This window comes from Aspergillus heteromorphus (genome assembly GCF_003184545.1).
Source record: "Aspergillus heteromorphus CBS 117.55 chromosome Unknown BO70scaffold_18, whole genome shotgun sequence".
In the NCBI taxonomy this organism is placed as follows: Eukaryota; Fungi; Ascomycota; class Eurotiomycetes; order Eurotiales; family Aspergillaceae; genus Aspergillus; species Aspergillus heteromorphus.
In genome coordinates this window covers 347,442-369,111 of record NW_020290423.1, presented here as the reverse complement: position 1 = coordinate 369,111, position 21,670 = coordinate 347,442, and the positions used below count along the sequence as shown (strand labels likewise).

The following is a 21,670-nucleotide window of genomic DNA, read 5'->3' as shown; positions in this document are numbered from 1 at the left end:
TTCATCATTTCGCCAGCATTGCATTTATTGCCTGCCCGGTGTGTCCGCAGCGTCGTGTATGGTGGATCCAATGGCCCAGCTGGACCTGGACAGTCATGCCGCCATAGTTACATACATAGTAAATAGTTGCTGGTATTAATCTTCAGAACGCCTGCGGGTGAATCCTCGGCCTCCCATCGCCTGGCCCAATATTGTTCTCCGATCCGCAAAGCATCCCATCCCGTTACTCCACCGTGACTACGACTGCGACTGCTCCGTGACTCCTCCGCCACTTGGGCCTGCGGGCCACTGCAACCTCTTCAAGTTACTACTCTCTCGTCCCTCGTCGTCTTGTCCCGCTTCTCCTTGTCCCCTCTTTCCTCTTTTTTCTTTATCTCCCCCCCCCCCCCCCAACCTCTGTCCCTCTCACACACTCCCTCTCACAAGTCCGTCGTTAGGGTTGCGATGTGTGCCCTCTTTTCTCCTCATTTCGCCCATTCCATATACCGGTGACCATGCCTATCTTCCAGGATCCAGATCGTCAGCGGTTCGAGAACCTGTGGTCCGATGACCACCAGCCAAGGCAAGATGGGCACCGTCAGACCATTAGCCCCTGGAAGCATACTCCTGAACAGCCCCTGGTGTTTCACTCCCGGGACAGGCGGGAGGACTCCCCCCACGAGGGGCATGCGATAGATCAACCTCAGGCGGGGTTACATGCAAGCAATCGGGAGGAACTGATCCAGTACCTCAAAGGCGCAGATACGCTGAGATGGGCTCAGCACCGTTCCGTATGTCTCGCCACTCTGCAGATCACAGCTCTTGCTTCGCTCTCTCTTCTCCCTTAACCAACAGTGTTCCCCCCTGATCCAACTCACCCGATAAGAGTATGTACTGACTCAAGTGACAATAGTTGGGAGAAACAGGTGCTTGCCAGAACCATGCCCCCCAGACGCCCGATAAAGCCTCCAAAATGAAAGACAGAATAACCGAGGACACTGGTCCACGCGACCAACCTCACTCGAGGGACCAGGATTTAGCATCGCCGGCCGATATCGAACGCCCTCGCTCAGCATTGCATTCTGGGGACTTCCGGGAAGGAACATCGCAACTACAGGGCCAACAGCATTTGCCCCCGTCTCCAATACCGCATCATCACACTTTCAACGCTCATACCCCTCAGTTGGGTTCTTCGCCGACAACGCCCTGGTTTACCGCGCCCATTTTCTCCTCTTTGCGGAGTCAACCCTCAGTCCACACTGCGACTCCGACGGCCCGCTCTCGGGCGCCCTCTTTAGGCTCGTTCTCCTCCAGTTATATTCTAAAAGCGCCAACCAGCCCCCTGGTTCATCAGGCGAACAATACGGATTTAGATTTCTCTCCTCGACTGGAGTCTGCCGGTTACCCCGACCCCCTCGAGAAAGCCAATCGCCGCCGTACACTCCCCCCAGAATCATTTCAACACCTACAGGCTTCGCCTACAGGCCATGCTGGAGGACTTCATTTCAACCATGAGCCTTTGCGGACAAACTGGGACGGGGCAATGTCCTACCAATTTCACCCCCCTCGGCGCTCTCTGACCTCGACATATAGCCTCCAACTTGCATCCTCGGCGCAAACCCCGAGCTCGAGATTCAGGAGACCCTCGATCAGTGCGGAAGTGTCTTCCAAGGCTCATGCGCCGATGGTTGGCTCATACGAGGAATCTATCCTTCGTGGACGAATGTCGATGAATCCGTCCAAACCACTCGACTTTACTGCGCAAATCGGAGTCTTAGGGAAAGGCAAATGTAAAGCCAATCTCAAGTGTCCGCCACACGTCACGATTCCGTTCCCAGCTGTTTTCTACAGCTATCCGACTTCGGGATTCGGGCGCTCCATTTCGGACGATAGTCCCAGCCCATATGTTGGGCTGATTGACCTCGACAATTTCCTTCCCAAGGATACGTCCAGCAGCAACGGTCGACGACGCAGGCGTCACCAGAGTCCTGCGGGCCTGCACGATGATCAGGTCATGGGGAATACTCTGGAGTCCAAGCCAAACGACCAGGAGGCTTTGCGCAGACGCGAAAAGAAGCACAGACGGGCAGAATCGCCCAAATCTCCGCCAGGTGGTTGCTATCGCATACCACAACATGGGCAGTTACAGATCATGATCAAGAATCCAAACAAGACGGCCGTCAAGTTGTTCCTTGTTCCGTACGACCTCGGTGACATGGAACCTGGGACAAAGACATTTGTCCGTCAAAGAAGCTATTCTGCGGGTCCCATGATCGATATGCCCATGAGTGCTCGGAAGAATTACGGGACCGACCGTCCGGAGGCGTCGTTGAATACTTCCGAAGATCCAAAGGATAAACCTACACTGCGGTATTTGGTTCATTTGAACATCTGCTGCCCTTCCAGAGGTCGGTTTTACCTTCACTCTAGCATACGCGTTGTATTTGCGAACCGAGTTCCCGACGGTAAGGAAAAGCTACGGAATGAGATTCAGTATCCTGACCCCCGGTACACGCCTTACAAGCCTTACCGGGAAATCAGTCATGCGCACCCTAGTGCAAGGTCCACGACGGACAAGGCATCACGAAGAGTGGCCACTGGCCATGATTCGGTGCCCAAGTTCTCACCGTCAGGGCTTCAAGCCTCGGGGGAATCGTCCCATCTGGGAGGTTCTTCCACACACTTCGAAAGAAGACCGTTCGTCTTCCTAGGCCAGGAAACTAGTATTCCTCCTGGAAACTCAAGGCAACCTCATCACTCAGATGAGCGCCCGCCACATCCTTTCCAGCCCATCCCGTCGCTGAGAGTAAATCCTAGTCCGGTTGAGCCGGAGCCCACTGAACAGTACCAAGGGCTTTATGGGAAACTCAATAAGGGTGACCATGGCTATGGTGGCTATTCCTCCGGCTTCACCGGTGGTCCCGAAGCCGGGGACAGTCTCCTTGCCAGAAAGTTGAGACGATTAGACGTGCAGAAGCACAACTCGCTCAACTTCAACTCACCAGGCGCATAGCGACAGCGGCCTAATGCCATGTCGATTGCGTCTGCCCCGGCTTCGACGAGTACGTCGCGATGGTAACCTTCTTTTTCTCCTCCAACTTCTCTCTTTTAGAACATCTAAATACCCATCACTCCCTTTCCTACCGCCCAGGGAGGCTTCCGAGGCAAACAAGCAGTCCACCTCCCGTCTCAACTAACAACACCCGTCAACAGCTGTACCTTCCTTCCTTCCTTCCTTCTTTACATACAAGATGCAGGCTCATCTGGCTCTCTGATTTCAATATTTTTTCAATTTTCTCAGGCCACTGCTCAAGGCTAAGCACATAAGGCCAGGCGCACAGGACAATACGGGGCGCGATTATACCCAACTCTTCTATAGTTAATTTCCTTTTCTGTTTGACTCTACATATCCTCTCTCTTCTTACATTCTTACATTCTTGCACTACACTTCCCTCGCTCTGCTCTTCCCTCTGGTTTTCGTGGTTGAGACTCCCAGACCTTCATATTCTCTCTGTCTGTCTGTCTGTCTGTCTGACCGATCCCGTAATAGAGTGTTAATAGTCGGTACTTTTTTTTTTCTTTTTTCTCTCCTTTGGCCTCTTGAACATACTACCTACCTACCGACCACCATACCACCACCATACCTTACCTAGTACCTGCCTATTAAGGTAGGTTGATTGGGAGGTATCCTGCATACGCGCAATACGGCCACGAAATGGACGGAACGGAACGTCATGTCTGCCTTCTTCGTTTCGTCTCGTCTCTTACCTTCCTTGAAGACGTTCGCGTTCGCGTTCCCGTTCTGGTGGAAGTATCATATCTCTCGCATGTTGATATCGTCAGCTGTAGTAGATTCATTTTTATACGCGATTATGGACAGTCTTTCCTTTCATTATCCTCTCTCTCTCTCTCTCTCTCTCTCTCTCTCTCTCCCTCTAGGAATTGCTGCACTGGTTGAGGCCTTCTGTTTGTTTCGCTTCGCGTCGTACTATGGTGGTCTGGTGGGTTGTGTGGTGCCTGCCTAAACGGGAAGCCTGTCTTCCGAGTAGTGGGCGGGGGGGTGTAAACCATGGGTGTGGTGCCTACAGAAGAGCCAGGTTACAAGGTTACACTGTAGTACTATTCTCAGGACGGGGTATAAAGTTACCAGAAAGTGGGTGATCTGGGGAAGAGGGGTGGCATATAGAATTGAATGAGGAGATGGCTCTATCTACATGTATGGTGGACGACGACAAGGGACACGGCAGTGAAGCAAGTATAAGTAAGAAGGTACTTCGGTTTCCAAATACCGTGCCACTGCGAGGAAAGTTGGGATGATATCCAAGAGTTGAATGGAGGTGGTTGTGTTGTCCCAAACTAACCGGCGTGCTCGACGATCTCGTTGACGATGACGCCGTCCTTCACGTAGGACTTGATCTGTTCGGGAACCGGACACTCCTTGGTGTCATCGTCTGTTCCTTCCTTGGGAGGAAGCATGACGTTGATGGCGGAGCACTTGCTAGAGAAGACCTCCGTGGCCAGGCTCTGCTGGCCGAGGTAGATGGTCGCGCCGTCGACCTGGTCCAGGAGGAGGGTGGGGACGACGCCGTCGATCTGAAGGGCGAACTTGGGCGACTTGATGACGTCGAGGCTGCTGACCAGCGAGTCGACGATGAGGGAGAGCCCGGTGCAGTTGTCGATGGAGATGGCGTTGGCCTTGTTGTTCACCTTGATGATCGTCTTGTTGCACCGGGAGATGAGGATGGACTGGTTCTGCTGGGCGGAGATCTCCACGATCTCGCCGGGGTTGTCGAAGTTCTCGATCAGCCACTTGCTGCCTTCGAGGTCCTTGCGGGGCGGCTTGCGGGTGCGCATGCTCTCCGGCTTGGGCTTCTTGCTCGGCGCGGGGGACTTGCTCCGAGAGATGCTTCCTTGTGAGCTGGGGCGCTCGGGGACGATGGAGCTCCCGCGGAGACTGGGGTTCTTGTGCGTCATCTCGGACTTGTCGACCTTCCGGAGGCCGGAAGTGACGGATTCTCCGCGGTTCAGCTGGTCGAACACGGCGCCCATGTCTGGTGCCGGGGCGGATGCCGCGGGAGCAGGGGCTCCGGGCGGCGGGGGAGGAGGGGGAGGGACTCCGCCAGGGACATTCAGGGTCGGCACTGGGGGTGGGGGAGGAGGCGGGGGCGGTGCGCCACCGGAGGCAGGGCCAGAGCTGCCGCTCTTGATCTGCCTGAGGGCTTCTTGTACGTCGATTCCGTCCTTGTCGTTCCAGGTCAAGCCCTTGGGGTAGTGCTTCTTGAGGTACGCAGCAAGGGACTTGAAGATCTGGCAGTAGGCCTGAATGTATTCAACGTGGGTGCTGTCCCTGGGGATTTGTCAGTTTCCAATTCGAGGTGATATCCAGTGGCGGGTTGCCTACTTCTCCTTGTACTCCTTCAGGACCTTGTTGCCATAGTATTCAATACCTCCAGCCATCTCGCTGACGAATTCGGCCGGCTTAGGCGCGAAGAACCAGCCGAGGGCAATAATACCCTCGGCCACTGCGCTGAGGTGGTTGAAGAATTTCGACGCTCTGTTCGACTCACGAATGTTGTTGATGCTGTCCGAGGCTTTGTGAAGCTCCGTCATGAGCTCCGGGGGCTGCTGGTCTGGCTTCTTGGCTTTCGTCGACACATAGAGGTAGGTACGCTCGGCCTCGAAGGCTTGAAGGACGGCACTTGACTGTGAGAATTGTGAGTGAAGCACTTATGCGAAGCGCGCTTTCGGCCCTACCTGTTCTCCAACCAGGCCATCGATCTTCCGTCCCAGCTCCACGAAGTTCCGCACGTCCTCCTTGATCAGTGTGTCAAAATCCTGGATCTGCGGCAGGACAGGAGCGGCGGCGGGGGCTGCCGGAGGAGCAGGCTTGGGCGGTTCGGGAAGGGCATTCTCAGCGCCTACGGTCTTGGGCGAATTGGGGTCATCCAGTGACATCGCCATATCCTCCAGGCGGGAGGTTGCGGCTTCCAACCTGTTGGCCGGTATACATGATTAGACAAGCATGGCTATGGGAAGAGAGTATCGCATTGAGGGGTAGAGCGCGACGAGCCAAGTATGAGGACTCAGACTCGTGGGGGCGAGTGCCCAAGGACCAAAGCTTACCGCTTGATAAGAGTTGTCAGATTATGCATGTGGCTTCCCATCTTGACGGCCCCTGTTTAAAGTAAGGAGGGAACTATTGAAGACCACTAGGGGGTGGAAGGGCGAAGGGGGACAAGGAACGGCAAACACTGGCAATGCGCAGTGATTCAAGGGTAGAAGAGGGGAGTGAGAGAGCCTCCCAGGGGAAAAGAAGAGCGCAGGGACGAGCAAGGCAGCAGCAGTAAGTTGCAGGTTGCAACGGTTGTCGGATGGTCGAGGCGGCGATGCTCCTGACCCCCCGTGCCTGAGGCGAGAGCTCCGTCCGGTGGGTCGTACCGTACCGTACGCCCTGCCGGTCGCTGTCCCGCCGCCAGTTATGACGTGGGCGGTATCAGGCGGTAATGCGGCCAGTGTGCTGCGACGCCGATAAGCTCGCCTTAGTTTACTTGCGTGGTGGTACGAGCACCAGCACTGCAGACCCCTCGACCCCGCCAATTGAAGGAAATCCACCCTCTTCGCCATACCCATGATGGAAGGTCGTGGCGCCGCTGAGCGCTCCGGAGACAATGTGGAATTCTGCACAATGGGCATGTTCATTCTTGGTACGCCATAACTTACTTATCCATGCGCCGGCGGGATCGCATTGTGTACTTACGGGGCCTCCTCCTTTGATATAGACGATATAGACTTCGATGGAACAAGACCCAATGTAAAGAATGTCCTAGGGGGTGCGGCCTCGTTTGCAGTCATCGGCGCCCGTCTCGTTGCTGGGAAAGAAAGCTCGCAAGCGGTCAGTTGGATTGTGGACGTTGGCTCCGACTTTCCTCCGGAGGTCCTTGAGGTTATAAACTCCTGGGATACCAACTGCGTAATACGAGAGGACCCCGGGAGGTTGACGACCAGAGCCTGGAATGGCTACGGTCCTAACGAGAAGCGAGGTCGGTGTCCTTCCCTGATTATCAGGAGCTACAATGGCGCAATAATAACAGATCGCAGACTTCAAGTATCTGACTCCCAAGTTGCGGTTGGAACCAGAGATGCTGTCGGACGCCCAAGTGTTCTCCAAGACCTTCCACATGGTCTGCTCTTCCTCCCGCTGTATTTCAATCGTTCAGACCATCTTACGCCGGCGAGAAGAGCTACGGCAAGCGGGCAAGGCACCCTCCTCTGAGCACGCCATGAAAAGGCCCGTATTTGTCTGGGAGCCCGTTCCAGATCTGTGTACCCCAGAGGAGCAAGAGCAGTTCCTTGCTGCAAACCAAGTAGTAGATGTGGTGAGCCCTAACGAACTAGAACTCGGCATGATGTTCGGTCACACTGGTTGGAGCGAAGAGACAGACTATGGGATGGACATAGTGAAGAAAATCCTCGATTCGGGGATTGGGCCTGACGGAAATGGACATCTGGTGATCAGGGCAGGTAAAGACGGCAGCTACTCATACTCGAGGGCCCAGAGGGTCTGGCTGCCCGCCTACCATCAGCCCAGCGCCTCAGAGTCGTCTCCGGTGGTTGATCCCACCGGTGCGGGTAACTCTTTCCTGGGAGCTCTAACGCAAGGCATGGTCGGTGCAGATAGAGGTCCGGCCAGGATTATCGACTCGGTTCTCGCGGAGTCTACGACGTGGCAGAAGGCAGTGAAAGCTGGTTCAAAGCATGATCATATCCTGGCTGCCTTGATCTTCGCTACTGTCGCAGCCAGTTTCGTGGTGGAGCAGATCGGGGTGCCTCACATATCTACATCTAGCGATGGGAGGGAGCTTTGGAACGAAACTGAGTTCACGGAACGGGTCCGTCTGTACACACAGCGCCTGTATCGAACATTCGAAGAGTCTCCTCAGAAGCACTTTCAGATCAAGATCAACTGACCGATTGAAGAACGCCCTTCTATTGTCGTACAGCCCACAGGATTATGAAACAAAAACCGATCATGCCATAGAAATCCTCCACGGTTGCCTTTTCCCCTCTGCTCGTCATCACACTGCCGTTCTATGACTGGTTCTTCGCCGCTTGTTGTCTTTCGTGCTCAATGATTTCCCTGCTCCAGCTAGATAGAAGAGATAGAGTGTCAATATCCAATGCTTAGAAACTCTCGACATGGGATTGGCCGAGGGGACGAGGGGAGACTGACTAGCGACTGGGGAAGAATCTGCCGGGCTCCGGCATCTTATCGCGGTGCTCACGGTCGGCGCTGATGCTCCAGACGGCAGCAACAATTCCAAGGGCAGCCGCGCCGATGATGGCAGTGTTGAGCCTCCAGTTCGCGGGCTGAGCGTACCAGCCTCCGGCGGGAGACCAGACTTCCTTGGGATACCTGCGCGAGAAGAATTCGGTCAGCTCCGGGGGCAATGGCTCTGTGGAGTAGAGGGATGAGTGCGTACGGGATCTTTCCGCCTCCACCCATGGTGACTGTGGTATGTAGAATAGACGTAGGAGGAGAGGGGTTGACGTAGGCTGGCTGGCAAGCGATAGATTCTCTGGGTTGGAAGCCGAAATGGCCGTCGTCGTCCCAGACCCCGTGACGGTATGGCCGTAAGCGGCTTAGCGCCCCAGGACACATTCTCACACGACCGCCCGATCCCGTGACCTCCGCCGAAGCTCGACTTTTCTCTACCGATCAAAAGTTCGTACCGGCTCAATTTGGATCCCCCCCGTCGTCTCGAAATCCCCACACCACGTTCTGGGCGGTTACTCCGAGTGATTCGGTGTTTCTCTAATTTACGGCCTCCTACCCACACAGTTGCCCAGATGAAGAGGCTGCAGCTCCAAAGATGGAGCGGTTCGGTCCTCTCGGCGCAGGCCCGGACTGGTGGCCGCCTGCAGCAACGTCTCTACACTGCCATCCGGCACCAATCGACCGCATCGCCTGCTGCGCCAGCTGGCCATGATCAATTGATCAGGGAACAACCTCAGGCACCCTCAATTCGTCCCTCCCGCCCCAGCCAGTCGAGATACAACCTCCCTTCTCCGCCAGTCGAGGCCGCACGCGAGTCCGCCAAACTGGCTTCGCTCCACGCACGCCTTTACCTCCCTTCCCGATTACCTCTCGAGACCCTTGCTCGCTCTCTGGTCGACGCTTCAGCCGACCCCGACCCGAATTTCAACAATGAATCCCTGGCCACCCTCGGTCATGATCTCTTGACCCAATACACATCCGAATACCTCGTCTGCACGTATCCCCGACTTCCCTTGACGGTCGTCTTCGCGGCCATGTACGCGTATGTCGGACCCAAGACACTGGCGGCAATGGCAAAAGAATGGGGTGTGGAGTCGGTGGCCGCTCCTGGAGGAGAGGTTGACCCTGGATACCTGCAGTTCCGGAGACTACCCCCGGGCGCCGAGGTGAACCCGGAATTGATTACGGGTACGGAGAGGCCTCACGAAGAAGAGACACACTGGCGGAAGTCCGTCACCTCCAGGGTCGTTTACGACAACGAGTACGGAGACCCAGTCAAGGCCGGTGTCCCACCATCAGAACTCCCTGAGCGGGAGGCCAAGAACAACAACCTGGGCGTTTCCCACGAACAGGCGAGTTCGACCTTCGTGCACGCGTTGATGGGTGCCGTCTACCTTCATGCCGGCCGTCCTGCCGCCAAGCGGTTCTTCGAGCAACACTTCCTCTCGCGTCACCTCAACATTTCCGATCTGTTCAACTTCTCCTCGCCTGCTCGTGATCTTGCTCGCCTGTGTGCCCGGGAAAACTTCGATGCCCCGGTTGCCCGGATCATCAGTGAAACCGGTCGCAAGAGCAGAAGCCCCGTGTTTGTTGTCGGCATCTACTCCGGTGCCGATAAGTTGGGCGAGGGCGCTGGCGCCAGTCTGCTTGAGGCTCGTTTCAGGGCTTGCGTCGCCTCCCTCAAGGGATGGTACCTGTACAGTCCGCTGAACGTGCGCGTGCCCAGCTCGATGGAGGAGGAGGGCGCCGCGCCCTGGAAGCCAGTTCACGTGGACTTGGGTGAGGTGATTATCTAGAGAGGGAGCATGAGTTTTCGAAACGGCGTCACATTATCAGATATAGATGTTGTCAACATGGGACTGACAGCGATGCAACATTACATACTGCTACCTATCTATCCAACCCCTGCAAGGATTTGTACAATATGGGAAATCTATTTCTTTTCTTTTAATGTTCTTTTTTTTATGTTAATGTTGCTCGTCTTATAACCGCTTTTTTTTTATTGTTTTCCTTGGGCCGATTTTGGAGGCTGGCTAAGGACGGAATTTGGGATCATGTTGTTTGGCAATAGTACTCTAGACAAAAGTACAGAGATGCATGTACTAAATCAATGGATGTTACATTAATTCCACTCTACCCATAGTTTCTGCCTGTTGCGTCTAGGTACCTAGCAGTATCGAGTGCTAGTAAGTACCTACGTAGTGCCTACATAGTTAGGGGGACCTAGCTAGTATCCGGATATCTGAGTGAAGGGGGTGTTCTTGCCGAATACGGAAAGACAGGAGGTTCCATACTTGTCCTTGCCTCGTCAATACCAAAAGGGCCAAAACACAAAGGCGGTTTTTAGAGAACCACTTTGACTAGTAGTAGTAGTAGTAGTAGTAGTAGGTAGTAGCCAAGGTGGGACCAAGGTGGGAATACTCAGAAAGAGGCACGGCACTGTACAAACACTCTTCCCATAGTTCTAAATACAATCACTCCGGATTAACAATCTCATCCTCCCAATTCCCACGCCCAACATTTCCCCCCTTTGGAGCATCCAAATACCGCCCATACTCCTCCCAAAGCTCCAACACGCCCACCCCAAACAGTCCCTTCCAAAACTCCTCCCCCCCAACCCCAACATAACCCACCCTCAACAACCGATCATTCAACAGTCCGACCGCACCTTCCCCCACACGCACATCCTCCAACCACGCCAGAAAATACGCCGTATGCTGATACCCCTGGTCCCAGTTCGAGGCTCTCTCCTTCGCCGACGTCGGCTTCTTCCAATGCGGCGGCGCCAGGTCCGCCTTCAACCGCACGAAATCCGCTATCCCCTCGATCAGGCCCCCGGGGGGACGGGGGATGTTGTCGCCGTCTGGGGGCGCGGTGTGCTGGTAGCAGTGGACTAGTTCGTGGGTGAGGAAGCCTTTGATTTCGGATGCGGGGTCGGTGAGGGTGGTGCAGTGGCGGACGTAGGAAAGCGCGACGTGGATCTCTTTGTGGTCGTTGTCGAGCTCGGTGCCGGTTGTGTAGGCGACGCCGTCGATGTCGCGGAGGAGGACCGTCACGGAGCGGGTGGGTGGGATGCTGGGGGAGAAGGTGCGGGTCGGGGGCGCCGGTGCTCTTGCTGCTGTTGTTGTTGTTGTTGTTGTTGTTGTCGTTGTTGTTGTTGTCGTTGTTGATGGCCGGTTCTGGGCGGGGGGGTGTAGAGGTGTCGGATTATGGTGGACAGGGCGGTCTCGAGTACCGAGGAGACGTCAGGGATCAGGGTTGAGAATGATTTGGATCCGGAGTGGCGGAGATCGTGGATTTGGAGGCGGAGCTTGGGGTTGGGACGGAGGTTGAGGTTGTACTGCTGGGATGAGGGCTCCTCTGGCTTGGACGGTTGGTTGCTGACAGGGAGGGGGGTCTGGGTTGCAGATGAGGTCGACATGGTCGGTCTGGGATTCTGGGATTCTGGGATTCTGGGAAGGTGTGGATGGATGGAGGGACTGGTGGGGGTGTGATGTTGAGGAATGTCGGTGGTTTCAATTAGCAGCCGGAGCTCTGGGGCCGTCCGTCAGTGTCATAAAGTCAGAGCTAAGGCAGCATCTAGTAAAAGTGTCCTATCCATGCTGCATGCAGAAGTCTATCGCCACATGGTTGTTATGGGATCCACCAATCATGGATGGAGTGGTCCATTGCCAATTCCGAACCTTCTAAGGTATCTAACTGCTACAGGTATGTAACTAGTAGCACTCTGTCCTCTTCGGCGAGAGAATGGATTGATCTCGATCCTTGCTTACGCGAGCCCGCCCCTTCCGGGCGCCCTTGAACGCCGTGACACCACTGCTGGTCCAAGTGTCTGCCATGAGGGACAGCAGATCCACTGTCGGCTCGGCGATCAAGTGGAGTTTCTGCAGTCTAATTAATTCCCACTGCAATATGACTCGCTGAAGGATTCGATGCTCCTCGATGGCTCTTCATTCTACTGTGTATACATGTGCGTACTACTAGTACTACTATAGTACTTCTCGAGTCTGTGATTCCTGCAATGACTCGGACTGGTGGTCTTTCATCATGGGGGGAGTTGTTGCCATTCACCGTGGCAAGCGGTCGATATATATTTTCACGGGGGGAAGGTGCGAGCCCGACGTAAGCGTAATCTCCGATACAGTGTCCCGTAATTGCGCCGCAAATGGCCACAACAGGTAGATACCCCTGAATGAGACGCAAAGACTTTATTATCCCCATGAAAGCCCCATCGCACATCTACAAAAAGAAGAGCTAGTTGACTCATGTGGGTTGTATTATTTTGGGTGTTCGTTGTCCAAGGTAGGCTAGTAGACTGCATCCGAGGCTCGCGAACTGTACTAGTAAGACTGGTACTATCCGCGCAGAACAACAAGGAGAGCCAAAAAAAGGGGGGGGGGGGGAAAGGGAGACGCGCGCCGCGGCGGGCAGCAACGACCGGCGAGGGATTGAAAGTGACGCGACCTTACTAGACATACATACAGGAAGGAAGACCTCTCGACAACACATTGATCTTGTTGTGTCTGCCAGCAGTGCTACTAGCACTATAATGTAGACTACAATGAATAATGACTTAGTAGACTGTTAGTACGTGGTTGGGCAGCTCAGCTGCCATAACAACAATCGATTCGTGGCTGCAGGACCAGACCCCCCACCAGATTACCCAAATGGGTCCGGCGACGTTGCGGGTAAACAAAAGCGAAAAAAAAAGATTCAGGGACGGACCAGCGCCCGATCGCCTCCCCCTCATTCGCGATCCAACCTCACCGGACTCGGAGTCTCATCTCACCTCACCACTTCTCCTCTTACTTCTACTCCTCCTCCTCCTACTTACTTACTTCCAACTTCAAATACCCCCCCCCCCCCCCCCCCCCCCGGATTTCCACACACTGCTGGCCATTGCTTTCCTTACCGGCCCAGCGAGAACCCCGTGGAGCCTGTCCGATAAGCGAATAGGCGCGGCGATAAGCGCTGCGACATCTTTCTTTCCCCGACACTACTGCGTCACTTGCACCTTCCTTCCATCCCTCCTCACCCTCACCACCAACCTCGCCCTCACCCTCATCCTCACCACCCCGTCGCTGCCGTTTTTGCTTCCAGTCCTCGTCGCGACTGCCACTTTAGCAGGTATGTGCACCTTCCTCGTCGCCATCATGTTGATGGTATATATGCCAATCCCCCGTCCCCCGTCCTTCCTCTCTTCACCAACCATTCCCATCTACTTCACTTTCGCACCCGCTCGTACTTCCGTACTTCACTCTTCACGCTCAGCTTAACGGCTACTTCAAAAGACTTCCCAACCAAGCTCCATCTGCTTCTGCTTTCTGCCTGTTTTTGAAAAAAAAAAATCAAAGTAAAAGACAAAAAAATTGTTTTTCGCTGACGAAATGTTTTCCTTTACTAGCGACGAGAGCCTCCGGGCATATCTTGCTTTTGTTATTGCCTTTGCGGTTTTGATTGTTCCGTTCAAGTTCTACTTGTTTTGCTTTTGTTTCGTCTTTTTTTATGCCTTGCTGGGCGTTACCGACGCCGAAGCAAAAATCTTGCTCCAAAACATGGAGTCAAAGGCTGCAGAGCTGGTGTCTGCTTTGAAGAACAGCAACCTGTCCATTGATGCAAAGATCTTCCATTTGAACGGTGTCAAGTCCGACATCAAGCAGAAAAATGTCCCTGAGGATGCCGTGCCGGCGATTTTTGAATCTTCGCGGCTGTCTATTGCTTCTCAGCACTCATCTCTTCTTTCTGCTGGTTTTTCAACGCTTGGTCACCTTCTGAAGCGGCTGTTCATCCAGGATCAGGCTTATTTGATCTCTGTCCAAGCTCGCATTCTCTATCCCATACTTTTGGAGCGCTTGGGCGACCACAAAGAGCGTGTCAGAGCTCAGGCGGCCCAGGCATTCACCGATCTATGGCCAGCTGCAAGTGCCGACGTCGAACACTATGTTCTTGAAACTGCCCTGGTGGGAAAGAATCCCCGGGCCAAGGAAATGAGCATGATCTGGTTGTCAAATGTGAGTCTCCCCCTCCTTCCGGCTCGGATTGCTTCTGACCAGTCCGCTGCAGATGACCAAGAACCATGGCTTGCTCTTCCGCTCTTACGTTTCGAGCCTTGTTGCATGTCTTGAGGATGCCGATAGTGTCGTCCGAGACACAGCGAAATTGACCGTCGTTGAGCTTTTTCAGTACGTCATGCTCATTCTGCCTCTGCTTCCTATCATCTGGGCTTCACCACTAACTATAGCCAGGAATGCATCTGCCCGGGCTAAGGCTGACCTTAGTACGAAGTTTGCCGAGCAAAATGTGAGGAAGTCAATCGTCAATGCGATTATCGCTGGTATTGGCTCGACTCTTGTCGAAGCTGGGCCATCTTCACGACCCGCATCTCGTGTTCAAATGTCCTCGTCTCGGGCTGACGACGCCTTCCGGCCAGCTTCTCGCACACAAAAGTCCACCGTCGAAGCTGGACCATCTTCGCGACCCGCATCTCGTGTTCAACTGCCCTCGTCTCGGGCCGACGACACCATACTTCCGGTTTCTCGCGCTCAGAAGTCTACAGTCGAACCTGAGCAGCCTTTGCGACCAGTTTCTCGCGTGCAGAAACGCATAGTCGAACCTGAGCAGCCTTTGCGACCAGTTTCCCGCGCACAGAAACCCGCAGTCGAATCTGAGCAGCCTTTGCGGCCAGCTTCTCGCGCGCATAAGCCCGCCCTCGAGTCTGAGCAACCTTCACGTCCTGTTTCTCGAGTGCAGAAACGGCCTGCCTCGCGCGCGGACGGAAACACCGCACAGGCCGAGGCTGCTTCGCGCCCCAGCTCGTCAGACAGCGAGAAGGTGGTGCCAATCAACGTCACGTCATCTCGGCATATCGATGATATGGTCCGCACCATGTCGCCTCATTTCGAAGGCCGGGAAACTGAGGAAAATTGGTTGCACCGTGAAAAGAGTGTGATCGACCTTCGGCGCCTAACTCACGGCAATGCCCCTCAGGCTTTCCCTCAGGCTTTTATTGCCGCCATGAAGACTCTTCTTGACGGCATTTTCAAAGTTGTGAATTCACTTCGGACTACTATGTCCACGAACGGTTGCCTGTTGATACAGGACCTTGCCAAGATATGCTCGTCCAAGATTGATCCCATGATGGAGATCATCATGCAAAACCTTCTCAAGGTCTGCGCCAACATGAAGAAAATAACGGCGCAAAACGGAAACACCACTGTCGATATTGTGATCGGCCATGTTTCTTTCACACATCGGATCCTGCAGCACGTGTCCAGCGCCTCACTGGACAAAAACGTTCAACTGCGACTTTACTCCACCGGCTGGCTTCGAACCTTGATCAACCGGCAAGCCCACCACAAGAGCTCAATCGAGCACGGCGGCGGGCTGGATCTCATCGACAAAGGAATCAAAAAATGTCTCTCTGATGCAAATCCTGCGGTCCGCGAAGCAGTCCGCAGTACCTTTTGGACGTACCACCGCGTTTGGCCCGGCAGAGCGGACTCGTGAGTCTCCCTACTTACTCCTTTCATCGATCATGGTACGCTAACAGGAGATAGTATACTTTCTACCCTCGATGCAAAAACGCGAGTTATGCTCGAGAAGGCGCCGGCCAACCCAAACATCGACTATCTTCCCTCCACCAAAACGTCCACTACGACACGCCAGGGTCCTGCAGTCAACACCCCTGCTATCGCAGGCCGGTCCGCATTGAAGGAGGCCATCGCTGCGCGTAAGAAGGCGTATCTGGCACCAGCCAATGCACGCCCCGACACTCCTCCAACTGCTTCTACATCCTCACTTTCATCTGCGCCCCTACGGTCCGACGCTCCTCCAACTGCTTCTACATCCTCACTTTCGTCTGCGCCCCTACGGTCCGACGCTCCTCCAACTGCTCCTACATCTTTGTCGTCTGCTCCCCTGCGGCCAGGTGTCAAAGCCCGGCGCGTCGAATCTCAGATTTACGAGGATCCCGTTGTTCCTCCCGTCCCGACGACGCCAACAGCGAAGGACGAGGATTTTGTTGTTCCTCCCGCCCCGACGACGCCAAAAGCGAAGGACGAGGATCTCGTTCCTCCCGCCCCGACGACGCCAACAGCGAATGACGAGGATCCCGTTGTTCCTCTCGCCCCGACGACACCAACAACCGTTTTTCATATCGATACCCCGGTGCGATCTGTCAGCCCAGCACATTCGACCATATACCGACCGATCAAAGCCGTCGAGCCTCTGCTCCCAGCCGGTGCGACGAACGTTAACGGGAGCCCGTCACCGAAGAGAACGAGAATCCCGGTTCTGCATCGGTCTGGCCCAAAGAACGCGCTACAAGAGCTGTCCAAAAACGAACCAGCCCATCGGGACAACCGACCGCGCCTACCATCGCTTCCTCGAATGCCGTCCCTTCATATCGAACGCACACGTCGAAACAGCGGAGCTGGCACCAGTGTGGACGACTCCCGCCATTGTAAGCGATTCGAAAACGCACAGAAAAAGTTCGAACAGAGAAAGAGGAGCATTAGCCCGCGCTCGAAGGATCCGGCCAAAGGAAGGGAAATGCTTGAGAAAGGAGTCCATCGGATCCGATCGAAAAGTATGGACATCCTTGGCTACCGTAAGATGCAAGGGCTAATTGAATACCATGATAGCTTCCTCCGTGAAGGGTCCCAGTGCGAAGACCTCTTAGACGCGCTACTAGACGAATTGACGAGTACCCCCGATGCAACTCACCAGTCTGCCGGTCGGGCCCTCGATTTGAAAACACAAGTGCTACAAACAGTCCGATATCTGTTACGAAATATCCATACTAGGCACGCGCCACGCGTGCTCCTCGCCATCCTACAGGCGACCTATTTTTATGAGCCATCGGCTCATATTTTTACGGAAATATCCGCCACGGCGGAATATATTATTACCGCCTATTTTTCCGAGGAGTTGGTGGAGGGGGTGGTGGCCTTTCTCGGCCAGGGAGGGGAGGGGGGGAGAGGGTGGCGCACCGCGCCACGGAGATGGGGGTAGATATTCTTACCCAATTGTTACGAGAGGCGCTCCTTCGGGAGCAGGCTCTCGCCTCATCGGTGGTGGAGGGGGTGGGGGCGTCGCAGCCAAGTTTTTGACGGCCCCCGAACCGGGCACCCGGCGGCAAGCCACGCAGATGTGTGTGCAGCTGCACGCGATGGCGGCCAACGAGGAGGATTTTTGGCGGCTCGTCGGGTGCCCGGGGGGGAACACGAAAAACCTCCTCATGTATTACATAGCCAGGCAATGAGGCCTATCTTTATGTATTATTAGAGAATCAGACATCACTATCCCATCAAGTCCTGCTCTTGTAACTCTTGCTGTCCAATGCGAAACTACGAGGGGGTGCGTTGCTGACTCGGAAAGCATGCGAGGAACTGGTCGGCGTGATCATGTTTGCGTGGAGAGTCTACGTCCTCAGCCTGTCCATGTAGAGCGAACTTCCATCCAATTAACCCCTTCCTTGTGAAGTGTTTGGAGCAGTATAACGGAGAGTCCTTCATTTGTGTTTACTAGGTTAAAGATTGCGGTTAGATACAAGAGGGGAAAAACAAAGGGAAGCTTGACGACAGAAGGAAGGAAGAGGCTGCAGACGGCGGCGACAAGGATGGAGAGGAGGATGGAGAGGAGAATGGAGAGGAGGATGGAGAGGAGGATCAAGAGAGAGATCAAGAGAGGGAGCAAGACGAGAATCAAGAAGAGAATCAAGAAGAGAATCAAGAAGAGAATCAAGATGAGGATCAAGAAGAGGATCAAGGGAGGGATCAAGATGAAGACGAAGAAAAGGACTCAGAGGATAAACAACAGTGATGATAGAGAGTAAAAAGAAAGCAAGAAAAAGGTTGGACGGCATGGTCTACATTAAATGGAATGCTTCAGGAAGCTTCGCAGACCCAACTGAAAGGGAAGAAACAAATCCATATGGTCCTCCATGACAATGCACGATAGCAACCCCTGGTTATTGTCAAGGTTGGGAGAACCCATCACATAAAGGCCGACTGCCTTGAAGTCTTTTGATTGGCATTCAACAGAGATAGATTATCATAGAGAGATTGAGAGATTTATCGAGAAGTTTGCGGCATTGGAATCTATCAGTAGATTGCGAAAGATATAAACAAGAGATTATTCGAGGTCTAGTATAGAAAGAAACAGTCAGCATATCTGTCACTCTCGAGATTCCCCGCGAAGAAAAGAATAACTCAGGGTTTATATAGCTGGACATGTCCAGGGAGGGGTCAGGTCGTAGAAGACTGGCAACAGTGACAGATATCGTGATATTTGGATAGGCGAGGAATTGGGCTGTCTGGACATTCTGTTCTGCTTGATGGCCGCGTGATGATGTGACGGTGTAAATTTACATCGGAGGAAGTTGTCCAAGGAAAGCAGGTGCTCTACTACTACTAGTCCTCACAGGCTGCTTCTACGGTTATCATTCACTCCCTTCTCTTCCCCCCCCCAGACAGATAGAATAGTTTGTTGCAACTTTTTTATTGTTCTATAATATTCTCCCCTGTCTGATAATAAAGATCAATTTTTACTTTGGAAATCATGCCCATCTTCTCCTATACTGCTTTCTGCCCCTCGCTGCTCTACTACTATTATATCTACTTCTACTCTCTACAGCTTCGTCTTCATATTCTCCTGCACCCCATAGAACCTGGAAAGATAGAAGAAATATAGACCGATTGCTTCAAGAAAGTCTCTGGGTAAGCAAGTATCCTTATCCCTCGCATGCACGAAGTTTCCGGAAGGAGAGGCTTCAATCTCTAAGTAGGCAACAAGTCGCTGGAACGAAGTGGACGTTGGCGAACCGTTTTCAATCGGTTGGACCCATGGGGAGTTGTGTTGGTAAGAGCAATGATTTGCGAGGAATCTTAAGAGTGTTTGGTTGACTGTGCAATTAAGAGCAGCTCATGCCCAAGGCACTGCGAATTGGGCCGGTGGAAGCCTTCAATGTAGTAAGAAGGCGGAAGGCGGATTCGGAAAGCGGGTTACTATTTTGGGTATACCTACATACTACATACAGTCTGGCGAGTACTATTATTACAGAGCTGTCGTAGTAAGTACAAAATATCCCTAGTAAAGTGTTTCTCGGTTACCGAGGTAGGGCCTCCGTCTTTTTAAAGATATCCCAGACCCCTCTGACGCTCCATCCATGCACAACAGTTGATTGTAAATAATGGCAGAGATTGCCTTCTAGTCGAACAGCTGGCTTGGCGTTCATGGGGTACAGCGGCTTGGCTGACGCATTCAGTAGTTAGGCGCTCGAAATTGAGTCAAAGGCCACTCCTGCCTGAGGATAGACCATCCCTGGCAATTTCCTGACGCGTGTTGTGATGGCTGCCCGGTTCTTTCCTCAACGGGAAGCCGCTCTAGAGTGGCAAGGGACAACAACAACTACTAGTGCCTTACTCGTATCACTTCCCGTTATTGATTCTTGTCGTTTCCCCGTTAGTCTGCGGACGATCGGGTGTCCATCTAAATATTGAGAAGACTTATCATGTACTCCGTACGAAGACAAGAGGCAACGTGACTCCGGAGAAGTCGGACAGCCAAGGATGCATACCTTGGATTGGTTGGGGCCGATCATCAGCGTTGTCCAATGACACAAGGCTGCGGAATCTGATTAGATGGTGCCGATCTGATTAGATCATCCTTTGGGATGGATGCAACAAACTCTCCTCCAGTTCCGAAAAACAGCTCGACGTTAGATGTATATTGGGATTAAATTACAGGCATTCGTCGTGGACGAGGCTTCTCGGGGTATTTCCTTTGACCTCCTAAGTTTGCTGATTTCCCCTGGTCTTTCTTGTTGCGGTGGTTGCGACTGTGAGCCGTTCCCGCACATCCCATCATGTTTATTTACGGAGTTGTCTACCGTTCCGAACAGTGTATTAATATTGTTGACACTATTGCCTTGGTGGTGTGGTGTTTCGCGATCGCATATTGATACTTATCGGTAAGGTTTAGTCATCCCTGGTCGGATTTGATTTACCTTTTTTTTTTGGATTAGAGGTTGAAACTTGAAACCAGGACTGATCGCTTTCACCTGTTTGTGACGGCTCCGCAGCGTTTCTTGATCGATCAGATTAGATGAAAGAAACCAAGAAAAACGCCTGCCTTTTTGAAACCTGGAATTGGAGAAAGAAACGCCTCAGCCTCCAGGAACCACTGGTCTGTTGGGCAGTACGTCATGTCGCATAACTGGGGGGAAAAAACGGAGGTCCATCGGCGATTATTCCACGTACTTTGTATATGTCGGTATGTCGGAGGTAATCGACGATACGGACTTACTGTGGTTGTCAGAAATGCTGGGAAGTTTTAATAATTTGTCTGACCTCAAAAAATAAATTGCGACAGATTGACGGGGAATATTAAGCCGAAGGAAAGAAGGAAAAAAGGAAGGGAAAAGAAGACGGCAGAAGACGCGAGCTACCCACCGTGGGGCCAGATTGCGAGGGTGATTGGACGCCGATAGTTATCAGATGAGCCCGTCGCGAGGATCCGACAAGCCACGTCCCAGTGGGCGCTTGGAATTTTCCATTATTTCCATTATCTCAATATGCTGGTTGTTTGTGTGCGCGTTCGGGGTGCCAGATTGGGTGCCGCCTCTATATATTGTGTACCCAACCGTACTGCTTCCTTATTGTCATTCCACAGCCTAGTATTTGCCCGCAGTCAAGCGAATCACGAGACACAAGGAACCCCCCTGCAAATAAGTGTCCATCATAAGCCCCAATTTGGTGTGGGTTACGCAGATTCCAGGAACCGACCGATGGGGTGCCCCACTGCGTCTAGAAGCGGAACGTCCAATGATCGATCTTCCTTCCTGGCCGTTCCATCGCCGGGATGTTTTTGGTCACTTTCCTCCAGTACTTCGTCACAGCCGTGGTAAGTACTTTCGAGGTACACTACACAGCATTCTTCGCCCATTCTACCGGCTTTCCGCGGGCTCATTCGCCACGGAGTACCTCCAGAGTACAAAGTACTACCACCACCATCGTAAACCACTGCTCCGCACTCACGGACAACACTGCTTGGGACGTATCCTTGTAGATCTCCCAGCTGTTAAAGAAAGTTAGGTCCCTGGATAGCTAGCTGCGCATTGCCCGCTCCATCCAACCTTCCCAAGTTGCTCGTCCCCCTCCTTCCTGCCAGGTGGAGATCCATGCCTCTTTGACACAGTCCTCCTTCGGGTCTTCCCTTCGAGGTGTGGGACAGGTCCCTCTTTTCCGGTGGGTTAATTTGGATTTATCTGATAATCTGATTTTTCCGAATCATGCTTGTCTTTAACTGGCCTTCATACTCATGTCACTGTCACTGCCGCAACCGGAGCCATTGTGAAATCTTCCTGGGTCTCGACTCTCTAGCCTGACATCTTTCTTCCGGATGATTTCTCTCGCG

At 53.4% G+C, this 21,670-nt stretch overlaps 7 protein-coding genes across 7 annotated transcripts; 4 read left to right on the top strand and 3 right to left on the bottom strand.

Annotated features, from left to right (window-relative positions):
• Positions 1–494: 494 nt before the first annotated feature.
• On the top strand, positions 495–2,992 carry BO70DRAFT_397742 (uncharacterized protein; the record flags this gene model as incomplete). Its single annotated transcript, XM_025546731.1, has 2 exons — positions 495–770; positions 893–2,992. The coding sequence occupies 2 exons, from the start codon at positions 495–497 to the stop codon at positions 2,990–2,992; spliced, it is 2,376 nt and encodes a 791-aa protein (XP_025398028.1).
• Positions 2,993–4,137: 1,145 nt separating this feature from the next.
• Positions 4,138–6,349, bottom strand: capA (adenylate cyclase-binding protein). The gene is made up of 4 exons (XM_025543550.1): positions 6,103–6,349; positions 5,734–5,971; positions 5,381–5,682; positions 4,138–5,326 (listed from the first exon to the last, which is right to left on the bottom strand). The coding sequence occupies exons 1-4, from the start codon at positions 6,141–6,143 to the stop codon at positions 4,336–4,338; spliced, it is 1,572 nt and encodes a 523-aa protein (XP_025398027.1). The 5' UTR covers positions 6,144–6,349; the 3' UTR covers positions 4,138–4,335.
• A 258-nt stretch (positions 6,350–6,607) lies between these two features.
• Positions 6,608–8,125, top strand: BO70DRAFT_339221 (PfkB family carbohydrate kinase; the record flags this gene model as incomplete). Its single annotated transcript, XM_025541240.1, has 3 exons — positions 6,608–6,683; positions 6,807–7,019; positions 7,078–8,125. 3 exons carry the CDS (start codon positions 6,608–6,610, stop codon positions 7,944–7,946), a joined length of 1,158 nt encoding a protein of 385 aa, XP_025398026.1. The 3' UTR covers positions 7,947–8,125.
• BO70DRAFT_363382 (uncharacterized protein) lies at positions 7,672–8,562 on the bottom strand. Its single transcript, XM_025543549.1, has 3 exons — positions 8,460–8,562; positions 8,210–8,392; positions 7,672–8,125 (listed from the first exon to the last, which is right to left on the bottom strand). The coding sequence occupies exons 1-3, from the start codon at positions 8,480–8,482 to the stop codon at positions 8,068–8,070; spliced, it is 264 nt and encodes an 87-aa protein (XP_025398025.1). The 5' UTR covers positions 8,483–8,562; the 3' UTR covers positions 7,672–8,067.
• Positions 8,563–8,732: 170 nt separating this feature from the next.
• On the top strand, positions 8,733–10,152 carry BO70DRAFT_66209 (mitochondrial 54S ribosomal protein mL44). Its single transcript, XM_025548630.1, has one exon. It carries the CDS (start codon positions 8,827–8,829, stop codon positions 10,048–10,050), a length of 1,224 nt encoding a protein of 407 aa, XP_025398024.1. The 5' UTR covers positions 8,733–8,826; the 3' UTR covers positions 10,051–10,152.
• A 479-nt stretch (positions 10,153–10,631) lies between these two features.
• On the bottom strand, positions 10,632–11,944 carry BO70DRAFT_388265 (basic secretory family protein). The gene is made up of 2 exons (XM_025545977.1): positions 11,473–11,944; positions 10,632–11,365 (listed from the first exon to the last, which is right to left on the bottom strand). Exons 1-2 carry the CDS (start codon positions 11,673–11,675, stop codon positions 10,729–10,731), a joined length of 840 nt encoding a protein of 279 aa, XP_025398023.1. The 5' UTR covers positions 11,676–11,944; the 3' UTR covers positions 10,632–10,728.
• Positions 11,945–13,641: 1,697 nt separating this feature from the next.
• On the top strand, positions 13,642–17,516 carry BO70DRAFT_372194 (uncharacterized protein; the record flags this gene model as incomplete). The annotated part of the gene is made up of 6 exons (XM_025544836.1): positions 13,642–14,265; positions 14,318–14,436; positions 14,500–15,756; positions 15,811–17,185; positions 17,293–17,328; positions 17,358–17,516. The coding sequence occupies 6 exons, from the start codon at positions 13,642–13,644 to the stop codon at positions 17,514–17,516; spliced, it is 3,570 nt and encodes a 1,189-aa protein (XP_025398022.1).
• Positions 17,517–21,670: the final 4,154 nt, after the last annotated feature.

Coding starts and splice junctions, on each gene's coding strand:
- BO70DRAFT_388265 (XM_025545977.1), bottom strand. CDS start 11,675: ATGTCGACCTCATCTGCAACCCAGACCCCCCTCCCTGTCAGCAACCAA. Junction 11,366..11,472: donor TCGGTACTCGAGACCGCCCT/GTCCACCATAAT, acceptor AACAGCAGCAAG/AGCACCGGCGCCCCCGACCC.
- BO70DRAFT_66209 (XM_025548630.1), top strand. CDS start 8,827: ATGAAGAGGCTGCAGCTCCAAAGATGGAGCGGTTCGGTCCTCTCGGCG.
- BO70DRAFT_363382 (XM_025543549.1), bottom strand. CDS start 8,482: ATGGGTGGAGGCGGAAAGATCCC. Junction 8,393..8,459: donor GGTGGAGGCGGAAAGATCCC/GTACGCACTCAT, acceptor CTTCTCGCGCAG/GTATCCCAAGGAAGTCTGGT. Junction 8,126..8,209: donor AGATTCTTCCCCAGTCGCTA/GTCAGTCTCCCC, acceptor TCTTCTATCTAG/CTGGAGCAGGGAAATCATTG.
- capA (XM_025543550.1), bottom strand. CDS start 6,143: ATGGGAAGCCACATGCATAATCTGACAACTCTTATCAAGCG. Junction 5,683..5,733: donor ATGGCCTGGTTGGAGAACAG/GTAGGGCCGAAA, acceptor CAATTCTCACAG/TCAAGTGCCGTCCTTCAAGC. Junction 5,327..5,380: donor CTGAAGGAGTACAAGGAGAA/GTAGGCAACCCG, acceptor ACAAATCCCCAG/GGACAGCACCCACGTTGAAT.